The sequence below is a fragment of the Callospermophilus lateralis genome, chromosome 10 (assembly GCF_048772815.1).
Source record: "Callospermophilus lateralis isolate mCalLat2 chromosome 10, mCalLat2.hap1, whole genome shotgun sequence".
NCBI lineage: Eukaryota > Metazoa > Chordata > Mammalia > Rodentia > Sciuridae > Callospermophilus > Callospermophilus lateralis.
The window spans coordinates 4,786,054-4,800,171 of NC_135314.1; the positions used below are offsets into that span (position 1 = coordinate 4,786,054).

General features: G+C 46.0%; 1 protein-coding gene across 1 annotated transcript in view; it reads left to right on the plus strand.

The window, feature by feature from the left end:
• Dscam (DS cell adhesion molecule) overlaps positions 1-14,118 on the plus strand; it is a 678,135-nt gene that overhangs the window by 397,543 nt on the left and 266,474 nt on the right. Inside the window, exon 6 of the mRNA XM_077110439.1 lies at positions 9,238-9,384. Coding sequence (XP_076966554.1) covers positions 9,238-9,384 — 147 coding nt within the window. The remainder of the gene's footprint in view (positions 1-9,237; positions 9,385-14,118) is intronic.

Below are 14,118 nucleotides of genomic sequence, written 5' to 3' on the forward strand. Positions count from 1 at the left end.
TCAGACACTCGGGACTCCTCCCCGCCCATGTGCCAGGATTTTCTCCACCCTAAGATTCTTTCCCCGTACTCCCTCCCGCCTGTTCTCCGCAGCTCCCTCTGTGGAGGAGTGTACCCTCCAGGAAGCCTGCCTGCACCTCTTCACACCGGCCCCTCCTTGATTCTTCTCATCCAGCCTCATGTCTTAATTCTCTGTGTCCTGACCGCAGTTGATGATTTATTACTTGCTATGTCATTGTCCCCAACTGAAACATTTGATTCTAGATGTCAAAGTCCAAAAGAAAATAGTCTTGCTCATCATATAAATGAATAAATACAACCTAAGTCATATGAGTTCCTTTGCTGCTTATATATTTTTTAAAATGTCTTTAATATGATTCCTTTAAAATCAGATTCTGTTCTTTCAAAGGATTTATTCTTTTAAGTAACCAGAAACCTAACTAGAGCAAAGATTAATGACAGACTAGATATCTGTGCAGGCAAAGATCTGATCATTAAGAACTAAACAGGGTAATTAGGTATACGGTGGGAATGCAGAGCGGGGCTTAAATTAGCAGCGTGTAATTGAGCCTCATTTAACTGCAGGAGACATGTACTGAGAGAATTTTATTTACATAAGAAAAATGTCTTAGTGAAATTGCTTTCAGAGAATTTAAACACACATATGCCAAGTCACTCCTTCCTTGGCAGCCCAGCCCGGACTTGCCAGCCTGGCCCTTGTGCCCTGGTGTCACAGAGGTAACGTGGTCGTTTCTGGTCAGATGATTTCTTCCAAACAGCTCAGCATTTCAAGTTCCCAGCTGGGGCTTTGCTGTCCCTTTCTGTCTTGGTGGTACTTTCATAAACATGGAAAGTCCCAACAGAGATAAGGTGACATGACAGGGTGCAGGCCCTGCCCCTTCTATCTGATGCCTTAGTTTACTGATCCTAGTTTTGGAAGAAAAAAACCTTAAATCTGCATTTTCAACACCCAGTCACTTGCAGAATGCAGTACTGAACATGGGGAGGGACACCAAGATCATGGGGCGAGCAAGAGGGTGGCTTTGCCCCAAGGGGACTGCTGTCACCAGGGAGGCAGTGCTAACACACAAACCAGTGGGATCGGATGCCAGGGGCATGCGCTCTGGAGTCACCGCAGCAGCTCAGGATGCTAATAAACTGGGTCACATGTGGATTAGATTTTTGAGTGAGGGACCTGGAGGGGAGGGTTACAAAGACAAGTTAAATGTTGAAAGTCTCCCTCCCTGCTTTTCCCCATTCCCCGGGGAATGACCAGCTTGAAGAGCAAGCACAAAGACTGCCTTTGTCACGTCCGTGCCCAGTGTAGACACCACCAGGCCACCTCCACCTGGGTGGAGCTGCTCCCGTGGCTGTGTCCAGGCACTCAGTACCCACAACTGCTTCTGCAGACTCGGTTCTAACTGCACAAGGAGCACTCAGTCCCTCCTCACCCTCCTCTGTGGGTTTCCTTGGCCGTCCACCTTCACTGCACCCTGGGTATTCTGAGCTTCAGTCCCCACGACGGGTTCCTCCTGGACACTCAGAGCTGGCTCCCCAAAGCTCTGTCCCCAGCTGGCCTCCATGTCTGCTGGGTGACTCCCCCGTTTCTGCTGAACTCCTGTGTTTCCAGAGACCCGATCCCTCACCCCCTTCTCTGCTGAGCCAGGGTCCCCCCACTCCTCAGGCCCCAGTGGCATGCCCATCTCCTCAGCCACCTTCTGTTGGTTCTCCACTCAGTGGTCCTGAGCTCCCTCTGTCTGCTCCAGGGGCACTGCACGGTGCTTGCCCCGGCTGTGCTGTCCCACACTTAGCTTTGACTCAGAGATGGAGCACAGCACAGCGCGGGCCAGGAGCCAGCCTGCCGGGCATCCCCCAGCCCAGAAACTGCTGGGGTAGGAACAGGGCCAAGTTCCCTGGCCTCTTTCCTCCTTGACTGTTCTCATCTGAACAATGGGAATAATGTGACCCTGTGGGGTCATTGTGAGACAAAAGGGATCTTAAAAATAATACATAGAGATATATGTAAAATTATGTACACATATAAATTGTAGGTAAGTTATATACACATATTCCAGTTATATAGACTGTATAAGTTATATATGTGATAACTGTGTAAGTTACATATGTTATAAATATATATATTAGGTTATAACAATTGTGATCCATACTAAGAAAATTGAGCCTATTGGAACTGAATAGGATTAGCACTGGTAGCCAGATGTCTCTGTATCCAATTTTTCCCTTTTTATAAGAAGACCAGTCACACCAGATTAGGGCTCATCTTGCCCCCTTGTGACCTCCTCCTTACTTGTCCCTTCTGCAATGACCCTATTTCCAGATAAGGTCACACTGTGAGGTCCTGGGCAGGACATCAGCACATATGTTTGGTGGGGGAGGAATTCCACCCTGTCCCTGGCTGGTCACCCTTCTACCTGAAGGCTCCTCCTCTCGTGAACACAGCAGCTTTCCACGGTTCTTAGGGACCCTCCTCACCAGGCTGCCCAGCGGCCTGCACCCTGCTGCAGCCCCTCCATGCCTGCATCTAACCATAGCACAGAGTCGCTCTCTCAGAACCAAACCATGAGGCAAATTTCTTTCTAACCCACTTTGGAATCAGCAGAAATTGAGAACTTTAAAGTTACCTAGATAGGTTTTTTCCTTTTTACACTTCTATTTTAGTTAATGCTAATTTAACTTTCCAGTGAAAGTACAGAGCTGCTCATTTTCGGGCTTGTCTCACGCCATGCCCGTAGATCTTGGGTTCAGACCTCCTGTCCCTCTGACTTTCTGGACACTGCTGTGAAGACTGCCCAGAGGAGCTGGCGGTGGCCTGGGAGGCTCAGGCCCGGCGATGAGGTCGGCTGCCTCGTGTGCCCTGCCACTTGGCATCTTATTAGCAGGGCCATCTGCTCCTTTAATTACTATTAGCTCAGTTCAGATGGCAGTGGGGGAAAACAAAACTAAGAGATAGTCCTAAGTGAAAAGTCGGGTACGTTTTAAAAACCTTTCTGAAAATAGTGCAGCCCTATTGAAGATCCAACCTGGCAGCAGGCAATGACCAGCGGTCAAAAGGAAACTAATTAACATCTGTGTCTGAGTCGGGCTCCTTTTCCTGTCACCGCACAGTGGAGTCCCTCCTGAAGGAGAGCCCCTTTTAATGTAGTATGTGTGAGGAAATGGCATGTTAAACTCCAAAAGGATGTGTTTGCTCACTTTCTTTGCACCCAAGCCTCAGAAAAGAGGTTTTGAGTACAAGCAGCGAGAGGCTCTTTCATCCACCCATCTATTTGAACCCTTTGGGATGGTGCAGCCAGGGGATGGAGATTAGGAGCAGCTAAATGAGGCCTAGCGAAGCGTGCTACTCCAGGTGGGGAGAGACGCGGTAAAGCAGCCTCACGTAGACGTAAGTGCAGGGTCAAAATGTACTAAAACCAAGTCCTGGAAAGCAGTGACCGTGGATCTGTCCAAAGTGGGCTAAAATGGCTAGAAATTTAACTGAAAAACTGAGGCCAGAATGACAAGAGGGCTGGGCTCGGCACCTCTGGAGAGAGCAGATAGAGACGGGCAGTGTGGCTGGGCATGCTGGGAGATGGGGAGAAGGGAGAAGGGGATGCGGACGTGAGGTCAGAGCCAGAGCATGGCAGGCATCATACATGATCTGGTCCAGTGGGACTCCTTCACGACACTGGAGATCTGAAGGTTGATCTTTGGGAGGACAGAAACTGTGTGCATTGAGTGGAGAGAGATTGTGGAGGAGCAGGTATGGATGCAGGCTGGTAGGAGGCTGCCATCCTTAGGAGAGGGTTGCACAGTGCAGAGGACGTCAGGGTGCGTTGTGGAGGTTGGAGTGGAGGGATGACACATGAGGAGCAGGAGTGGTTAATCCTGAAAGCTTGGGGTCTGCGTCATAGATTGAGATGCTCATGGATGGGCTAGGCAGGACCGATTCCAGCCACAAGATGATGATGTTGGAGAAGGTTCTGGTGTCTCTGTGTGTAGCCCTTCCTACTGCACAAGAGTCCTGAAGACAACTTGGTCAATGCAGGCTGCTGTAACAAAATACCACGAATCTGTGGCTCAGAGAACAGAAATGTACTGTTCGTGTCACGGTTCCCGAGGGGCAAGTCCACAATCAAGGTCTGACAGATATGGGTCCTGGGGAGGACTCCCCTCCAGGTGTGCATATGGCTGCTTCTGTGTCCTCACGTGGCAGAGAGAGAAAGAGCTGGTGTCTCTCATCCTCTTCTTATGAGGGTACTGACCCCATCATTGGGGGCCACCCTCACTACCCCATGACCTCGTCCAACCTGATTCCCACCCAGATGTCCACCTCCTCATACCATCACATTGGAGACTAGGCATCCCCATATGGATTTGGGGCACACACAAACATTCAATGCCTAATGAATGTCTTTGTGACTGGCCTCTCACTGAGATGCACAAAGATGTTCACTGGGTGCCTTTTATCTTTCTACACCAGTTAACACAGCCTGGACACGTGATGCTCAGTGTTGGACTCGGGCCTCATGCATGCTAGTCAAGTTCTCCACCACGGAGCCACACCCCTAGCCACAAGCACCAATGGTGATGTCAACCTCCTCTGTGTCATCTCTGCTCAGATGCTTCTCTGATATGTAATATCGTCTCTGTTAAGTAAAGAAATGATTGTTAGCCAGGGGCAGTGGAGCACGCCTGGAATCCCAGCAGCTTGGGAGTCTAAGGCAGGAAGATCGTTTGTTCAAAGCCAGCCTCAGCAAAAGCGAGGTGATAAGCAATTCAGTGAGACCCAGTCTCTAAATAAAATACAAAATAGGGCTGGGGATGTGGCTCAGTGGTTGAGTACCCCTTTCTCCCCAAATAAATGAACTGTTAAAAGTGAGTCCTACTGTGTGTATGTCAGTGGGCTCTTCTGTGTCTGGCTCAGGCAGGCCAGATGTCTATGTATGGACCTGGCTCATCAAACAGCAGAATAACCAACATTACACTTCTATAGACACCACTTTCATTTCCATTCACTTCATGTTTTAATAATATTATGTCAAATTGGTAATTCATAATGACCTAGATTTATGGGGTAGAATGTATTGACCATGTGAAATCCATGTGACTCCTCTCCCTTACCCTTCTTTTGTGGTGAGCTCTTTGAAGTCATTCTGAGTTATTCTGAGGTGTATGCTGCATTGTTACGGGCTGCAGTCACCCTGCTGGGCAAGACCATCCAGGAGATGACCACCAGGCAAATCTCATCCTCAAAAGTGGAAAAAGAGGATGCTTGTCACCAGCTCTCTTTCCTAGACGAGCAAATGAGCATTTGGAGTTGAATGTCATGACTGAGGTCACATTGATGTGAGTAACCATGACATCTTTAGGGTTCAGACCCACTAGATGCCAAAGCCCAGGTTTTTCTCCCACTGACATTTCTCTCAAAGTAACTTGGGTCCACCTGGTACCATGGAAGACCTTTTAATTTGATTCTGTATAAGAACAAGGAAAAAAATTAGTGAGAATTTTAATAGATCAATAATGAATAATGTATGAGTTTAATTGTGTTAATCAGAGTGATACCCAAGGAAAAACACAGGCTTGGGGACAAATCCCCACTTTTCTCCTCTGGTATTGGTGGTCCCTCATACAGGTGAACCAGTGCAGGGCCTAACTTCTTCTTCTCATCCTTCTTGTCACCTTATTGGCCTGCCCCTTACCCTAAGATGCAAAGTGTCTTAGATTGCAAGTTCCCTGAAGACAAGGTGGCTGTGACTCATGATATTTTATGTTTCTGGAGCTCGGCACCCTGGTAGTCAATGACTGGGTGCACCACTGGCCTGTTTTCCTGCTCACATGGAACCTTCTAGAATAGCTCCGACATGCCTCTTTTTGGAGGTCACACATGTCTGCTCTCTGCAGCTCAGATCTTGAAGTTGAGGTTCTGCTTCGAGTACCTATAGACTAGCAAAGTGGATTTGTAGAACAGCGCTATTTTAACCTCCTCCTTTTATTGTGTTGGACAAAGACTCACAAAGGCATCATGCCTCCAAGTTAGCAGCCGTCACCTGTGTGCTCTCCACTGCTCAGGACCCCAATGGAGAAGCATGTGGCTGCGGGACATCCACCCGTGTGTCCTGCACCGTTGCTGTTGTGCAGATATCCATCTTCTCTGTGTCTCTAGGTAGAAATACCTCACTCACTAGCCCAAAGCTGAGCTTAGCCAGGCTGGCTGGCAGGCACCACCCAGCAGACTTATTTTAGCCACGACAACATAAAGCTCATGTCACCTGACGCTGGGGAGAAACCCTAGCACTCACCCATAACCCATTTACTTTTAGTTTAGGCAAAGTTCTAGCCATTTTGCATACCCGGCTTTTCAAATTTACCCAATGAAGGCCTCAGGTCAGAAGGGTGTGGACAGGATGTTGCTAGTGGAGGGAAGAAACCACTCACAAACTGTCAACAAAGCAGGAGGCAGAAAAGTCGTTAAAGACAGCCCCGGACTCAAACGCCCAGGGGCCAGGGACCGTCCCTTTGTCTTGAGAAGTCAGGATGTCGGCTTTGAGACACCTGCCAATGACCAGCACAGCTTACTGCACAGTGTTCTAACCACAGTACCAACCCAGGAACCATCCTGTGGTGGTGATCTGTTTGCAGAGTGTTTAACATGACAAAAGTATGAACCAGAGTTTAGAAGTGTTCTCATCAAAAATGCTAATGGTTTTCCAAGGAAAATAAAGTAACCCTTGGAATTTTGGCTTCTCACAAATGTATCATCCAATCTGACAGTCCTGAGGAGTCAAGGTGCGAGAGTGTGTGTGTGTGTGTGTGTGTGTGTGTGTGTGTGAGGGAGAGAGAGACAGAGAGAGAGAGAGAGACAGAGAGAGAGAGCGCCAGACAGTTGTGCATTTGCGTTTTATTGCTATCGATATTTTGTCTTAGTGGAAGCCCATTCTTTAATCCCATTTAAAGACATGAGCAAACATCTAGCCTTCACGACTCAGAAACCTCTGAAGATGCGAGGTAGTGAGGAGGGCAATGGGAGGTGGGAGAGCAGGGACGATGACTCCTTGTCACCATGCAGCCAAGTTCTATGGTGCTTATATGACCTCGTTGTGCCCTCGTCATCCCCGGAGAATGCAACCCTGCTCTGGAGTCAGGGCTGTATGCAGGACCGTGATTCCTAACTCGTCTTCTACCTTTCCACCTTAGTCTGTATTTCAAATGCCTACCATTTTAAGGTAGTTTCAGTGAAGGGTGAGCACTATCAAAGGAAAGTCAGAGTCAGTCCAGGAAGTGGTCAGCTCCTCCATTGCTGTGAACATCTCAGAAATGTTTAGGACCAGGGAAGGTTGAGTTCTCCTGAAACAAGCGTCTTCAGAGTCCCACTGCGTGCTAAGGAAGTAAGCAAAGAAGTTTGGTGTGATGGTGGCAAAGCGACCCAATTAAATGTACCTAGAGAGCAGAGCCCAATAGGATGGCCGCATGCTGCTGCCATGCTGTGCAGCTGGTCTGAGGAGCGCCACTGCTGATGGCCTGCCAATCCTCAGGAACGTGCTCCATGCTGGGAGAGTGACAGGAGTGCCACCCATGTCTCCCTTTGTCCTCCCCATCTATCGTGTTGACTTTAAAGGACCTGGTGATGAAAGCATTACATAAGTATGCAAAATGTATTGAAATCGAAAAATGTTTCTATTACATGTGATATATAATGGTAAGACACCCTAGAGTGCCGTGACACGTGACAGGCTACAAAAGGTATTTTTGGTTACTTTTAGGGGAGGAGGATGAAACAAAATAACTTAGAATATGCAGCGTTAGCAGATTTTTTAGCTCTTCTAATATTCAGCATATTTAAAGTCTATTTTAAAACAAGTAGCTCCTCAGGATTGTATAAAATTTAAATATTATTTTAAAGATATTTTATACTATTTTAATAATTAGTGTTGTTTTGAAAAGCTTTGCTAGGTCAGTGTCTGTTTTTAATGTCTTGTTCATATCCATGTTCTCTTGAACTGCCTTAATGTCACATAAGAAATCCTAAGTCATCTGTAACTGAGCAATGGACCTGTGGGTATAGTCTTTGCATGAAATGATCAAGGCTGTGGGAATTATGCTTGCAACTGAAATGTTCAGGACCAAAGAGCCATGAAGTCAAGGCTTCTCGCAGTTCTAACTCAAATAGACCACAGCAAGTTTCAGGTGACTCTTAAGAGTTACAAAAAATACAAGAAGATAATTTTTTGGCATTTCAGTCTTTTCCTAAAGAGACAAAGCATATAACCTTCAGTGGAATTATATCACATGCAGAAATAGTCTGTAAAAGAGTCTCAGTGGCAGTAATATACAGAGCCACCCACCGGAGGGGACAGTGACTCACTCTGAGGGCTACTTTCTGCCTTAATGTTTATCATCTAATTATAATTGCACAGTGGGAATTACCTTTAGTATATTTTCAAAGAGAAAAAATATCCTAGTCCTTCTTAGACCAGGACTGATGTTTGATCTCGAATTGGCCATTTCCATACAAACAGATGTATCACAGGTAAACGTCACAGGTCCCACCGAGAACGCCATGTCCTGTGTTGACTAGAGGAGGACTAGCCCAGCAGAAAATTTTCTCCCTGAGATGAAAATATTCATTGTCAATTATTTGAGCATTTGCTTTAAAAATTAGTGACTGAAAAATATCAAAACACTCTAAATTACTGACTGCAGGAAGAGATGGCCTTTGTCTTAGAATATAGCAATGAGTATTCATTACTGTGGGGGAATAAGACCATCTTCCTGGGGAGTTTGGGGGAACATTTTACCATTTGTAGTTTAACACTTGGGTGCTTTTATTGAAATATTCAAGAGGAGGCAGAAATATAGACTTTCCTGAGGGACAAATCTGCAGCAGGAGTTCAATATTTCCCTAACTTGTCTCATTCGAAGAGAAACTGATGACTCAAGAACACCAGGCAAGTTAGCTGCTCCCCGTGTGTGCCAGCTTGGCTGCTGCGAGACAGGTGCACAATCCAGAACGTCAGTTCATGAGCTGAGCTTTGCTCAGCGTGTGTTTATTGTATAGTGCTCAGTGTCGAGCTCCTAGGGCCGACTAGTTGGAGAGCGCAGGGTGCGGACTCTTCCTAACACTCCTGTCCACGTTTTGCCTCTGTGAAGTGTCTCCAGGTGAAGTCGTTGAGGGCTTTGTTGACTGCTCTGTTGCTTCTGCCCCATCTTAACAGCCCATCCCTCTTCTCTCTTCCAGGATCTAGATTTCTCATCACATCCACGGGAGCCTTGTATATTAAAGATGTACAGAATGAAGATGGACTGTATAACTACCGCTGCGTCACGCGGCACAGATACACTGGGGAGACCAGGCAGAGCAACAGCGCACGACTCTTTGTATCAGGTGAACGCTCCTCCAGGCCGGGTTCTCCTTCCTCCTCTCCTTTCCCAGCATCCCCAGATGCCTATCTGAAGCTGGGGACCTTGCATCTAAAATCAGTCAAGCGTATTTTTGCCCTCCAAATACGTTAGCAATGCTCAAAGTCTCTTAAACCAGCGTCCGCATGATGTAATGTAGATATTAAGGTGGAGTCATTTCACAGCTTGTGAAACTCTCAGTTGCTCTGACTTGATGAGATTTCCGCTCTGAAAACTACCCTCCCAGTATTTGTATGTTTTGTTACTGACAATTACAAACAGCACCGCTCTGCTCCCACCAGGCAGAGCTCTGGGCGAGGAGCTGGTCATTTGGAGTATGCTGTCTCCATTGGAGAAATCACCCACCTCTGAAGTTAAAGGGGTAGTTGAATTCTCCCTTCTCCTTCACTCATTCCCAAGTGAAGGAAATCTGAACTAACTCTTGGAATCGCGTCCCTTGTGTACTTGCCCTCATGGAAACTATACCGTGAGAACATAGCAATATTTCACATGATGGTCCCCCTCGGCTTGCGTTGGCTCATCTGCATTAAGCACTGCCTTCTCAGGGTGGTGCCCTGACACTTCAGACAGAGGTTTAGGAGGGCAAAGTTCACAGCTCAGTATCAGAAAATTAAATACAGAATGCTAACCCCTGCCTCCTAAGACCATAAGATCACAGCAAGTAGTGAGGGCCCAACAGGTGGCAGCTGCCAGAGGGAGTTGAGCCAAGGTTGTTTGCTGTCCATACTCGAGTGTCCCTGCTTTATTTGCAGTGGTGCTTTATGGGGAAGGAGTAATGGAAATCAACCCCTGGGTGAATTTAAAGCATCGTCGCATGGACACCCGCTCTCATTCTTCCTCAGTAATGCCCATCAGGAGTCCGTCCCCCTCCCATCACATCCTCAAAACAGCCAAAGATTGCTGTCTGTCAAGGTCTAGCACAAATACCTGCCAGTATTAAATGATCTTTCTTCTGAATTTGCAGATATTTTATTCTGACTTGTTCTTTGTTCATGCCAGCTATTGATTTCTCCCTTATTGTGTGCTTACTGTGTCTTGTTGGGAAAAATGAACTAGGAAATGAATGGCACCTGTCACCTGGTCCATGATGGCTGCAGTGACACCACACTGTCCTGCTGGTTCAGAACATCCTAGAAAAGGTCTTGTTTGCATCCAAGAGGAAACTCCTCATACAGTGGTGACATAAGAAAGGAGAAGGATTTGAAGGGGGCAATCTTGATATAAGATGGGTCCGGGTTAGCAAAGCAAGTACACGTGCCTTTCTCCATCCCCAAGATGAGCACAATCTGGGAGCGCATCCTCCTCCTTCAGACATACTTCTTTATTTCCACTCTAAGTCACAAAGCACTGACTTTCAAATTTAGCTCTCAGGGTTGAAGGGCAAGTTTACTTTTCTTAATCCCAATTGGGTTTTGGTTTTGACAGCAGTAGTCGAAAACATTTGGTGACTGCAGAGGCCACGGGGTCCCTGAGATGGCAGGGTGAGGGCAGTGAGCATCTGAGAAGACAGAGCTAAGGATCCTCAGAGCAGCATCCAGCACAGGGTGCTGTACCCCAAGGCACCTGCAGAGGGCAGACCCTGCAGGGCTGAATGAAGGTGCAGGTGAAGGCTGGGGAGGTGACAGTTGCCAGGAGAGGACAAAACCACGTCACTGAAAGTCTCCCAAATCTAATGTATGTGGCAATACCAACTTTTGGTTGCAGAAATTTTGACAGAGCAGGTGAGAGACATTGTTAGCATTAAAAGAGGAGAACATGGGCACTGAGTGCAGACTGGCCTGGCGACATGCTGAGCTTTGGAGGGAAAAAGCAGAATCTCATTTTAAATGTGATTTGGATTTGTTTTTGCACATCTGTGTAGAGTTGGGGAGACCGTGGGGTGTGTTAGTAGCAAGGATGTAAGGACCCCAGACTTCTCCGAAACAAACGCAGGATGGCATGAGAAAGCACACGGACAGCACCGTCCCCACCACCTAGTGATGTGGACTCCCCAGAAACTCAAGAATGTGGGTGGTGTGGACGAACCACTGACAACAAGGGAACCGGCAGGACAGCAGCAGGGCACAGGAGGGGCAGGCGGAAGGCAGCGCCCATCAGGACCTCGATGCAGTGGAGATGCCAACAGTTGCCCGATGCTCATCTGGAAAGCAGAGTCGGATCCCAGGAGCTGTGTCAGGAGGTCAGGAGGCTCGGGCCACCCTGCCTGAGCTGTCCGGGCCCTGCGTGAACCCACGCACATAGGAGGCTGCCAGGGCACCAGTCACGATCACCAGGGTCACTGTGATTTGAGAACACCAGGAACCCAGAAGCATCCTGCAAATGACCTTCCTAGAGGACAACCCATCTGGAGGGAAACTGCTGGATTCCATAAGCCAGTGGGGCCACAGAGGGTACCAGGAGCGGCTGGGCAGGCCCAGTGCATGGCAAGAGATGCCCAGGCTGGAAGCAATGCCAAAGGTGCCAGTAGAATTGGGGCAGCCTGGTGCTCCAGGGTCCTGACAGCCACACAGCGCCTACCAAACAGGGAGACACCAACAGGACCTCTCGGCTAAAAGCCAAGACATGGGCTAGATTTTATTCTTTCAGGATCGTGCCAAGGGAAAGTCTGGAAAAGCTTCCTGAGGTCATGCTCTTGTGAAAGAGTCTCCAAAAAAACCACCAAACCCTCTCCTTGTAGAAAAGGAAAAAGATTTAACCCACACAATTTTGTCACAAGAAAAGATGAAAACAAGCAAAAAAAAATTTTTTGACAATGAGACAAAACTAAAAAATGCACACAAATCATTTGAAAACTATACCTTATAATTTGAAAATGATTAAAGTCTTGAAATAGTATAGATTAGAAAATAATTCAGTAATAAAGTGGCCTTAGAAGAGTCTTTTAAACAAGAAAGGATATAATTTAGGAAAGAGAAAACAATGAATTGTTATAAAATGAAAATTAAATTAGAAGGAACCCATCAGAGAACACACAAGAGAAAGCATCCTACCCAGGTAGAAAAGGAAATGGTGAAGAGGATGAGAGGGAAATACACAGACTCCAGGCGAAGACGACGGGCTACAGGTACCATTCGACTCTGAGAAAGCAAGCCAAACCACAGAGCATGAGTAAAGAAAATTCCTTTAATTGAAGGATTCATAGTTATCACACATTGAAATGACACACTTTCACCTGAGAAATGGCCCTAGGGTGCTCAGAATTCTAAGAAGACTGTGAACTGTGACAGTTAAGAAGAAAGATCATTGAAAACCCAGGAATTGAACCCCAGGGCTTAACCACTGAGCCACATCCCCTGCCCCTTTTTAAAAACTTTTAAAAATTTGAGACAGGTCTTGCTAAGTTGCTGAAGCTGGCCTCCAACTTGTGATCCTCCTGCCTCAGTGTCCTGAGCCTCTGAGATTATAGACCCGCACCACCACACCTGACTCTTTGGTCTTTTGGTAATGGTCATTCTAGCACGTGCAAGGTGGTATCTCAATGTGAGTTTAATCTGCGTTGACCTAATGACTACTTATATCAAACAGCTTCTCATGATTTTCTTAGTCATTTATATATAGCCGTCAGTGAAATATCTAATATTTTACCCATTTTTTGATTGGGTTGTTTATTATTGTAGAGACAGAAAGATTTTTTTCTTGATACAAGTCCTTTACTAGAAATATAATTTTATATTAGTTTCTAATTTCATTTTCTTAAAGGGGTCTTTGAAAAATGCCAAAATTCTCAATTTTGATGAAGATTAGTGTATCAAATTTTGTCTCAAGATTGATCTTATGCCATAACCCAAGGGCATGAAGATTTCTTCCTATCTTCTAAAATTATTACTATTTCTACACTTTAAATTTAGGCCTATGATTTGTTTGGGGTTAATTTCTGAAGGTTGTATGATATAAGCCTCTGATTTCTGCTTTTTGAAGTGGATCCAGTTATCCCAACCATTCTTCTTAAGACGTCATCAGAATTATGCAGTACTACCTTAGGGGACATATTTAAAGTTTTCTATTAGTAATTAATTTTAGATGTCTATAGGGAGCACACCTGTCATTATAGCTACTCAGGGGACTGAGGAAGGAGGATTGCAAGTTGAGGCCAGCCTCAGCAACTTAATGAGATATTGTTTCAAAATAAAAAATAGAGAGAACTTAGTTGTGGCTCGGGAGTAAAGCACCCCTGGGTTCAAAACAGTACGAAAAAGTTTTAATGAGAATAAAAATTTTTAGGTACAATTATTGGTACGTCTACTTTCCAGGTAGTTGGAAAAGAGGAAGGAGAAAAGACACAAATACTGTTCTCAGCTACATCATCTGCCTTGAAGTAACATTTTCCATATGTGCACACTTTTTCCTCCTCATGCATCTCAGCAACTGAAGTTTATGTCTTACAGCTTTACTTATGCATGCTTGACAAAATTTGTCTGTATTAATGTATGTACTTAATGTTTCCACACATGGAGTGAGATACTGCACGCACACACAAACATACTCACCCACATAAATATATACACAAATATACCTATATATGTACATACATATATGTACTTGTGAAATGATTACCACATCAAGTTAAATAAACTACCTGTCACATTTTTTCTCCTGGCCCTATGCAACATGCATGTGCTGAGAACATTTGAAGTCTACTGTCTTTGCAGATGTTGTATGTACAATACGGTATCATCAACCGCAGTCACTCCAATGTAAG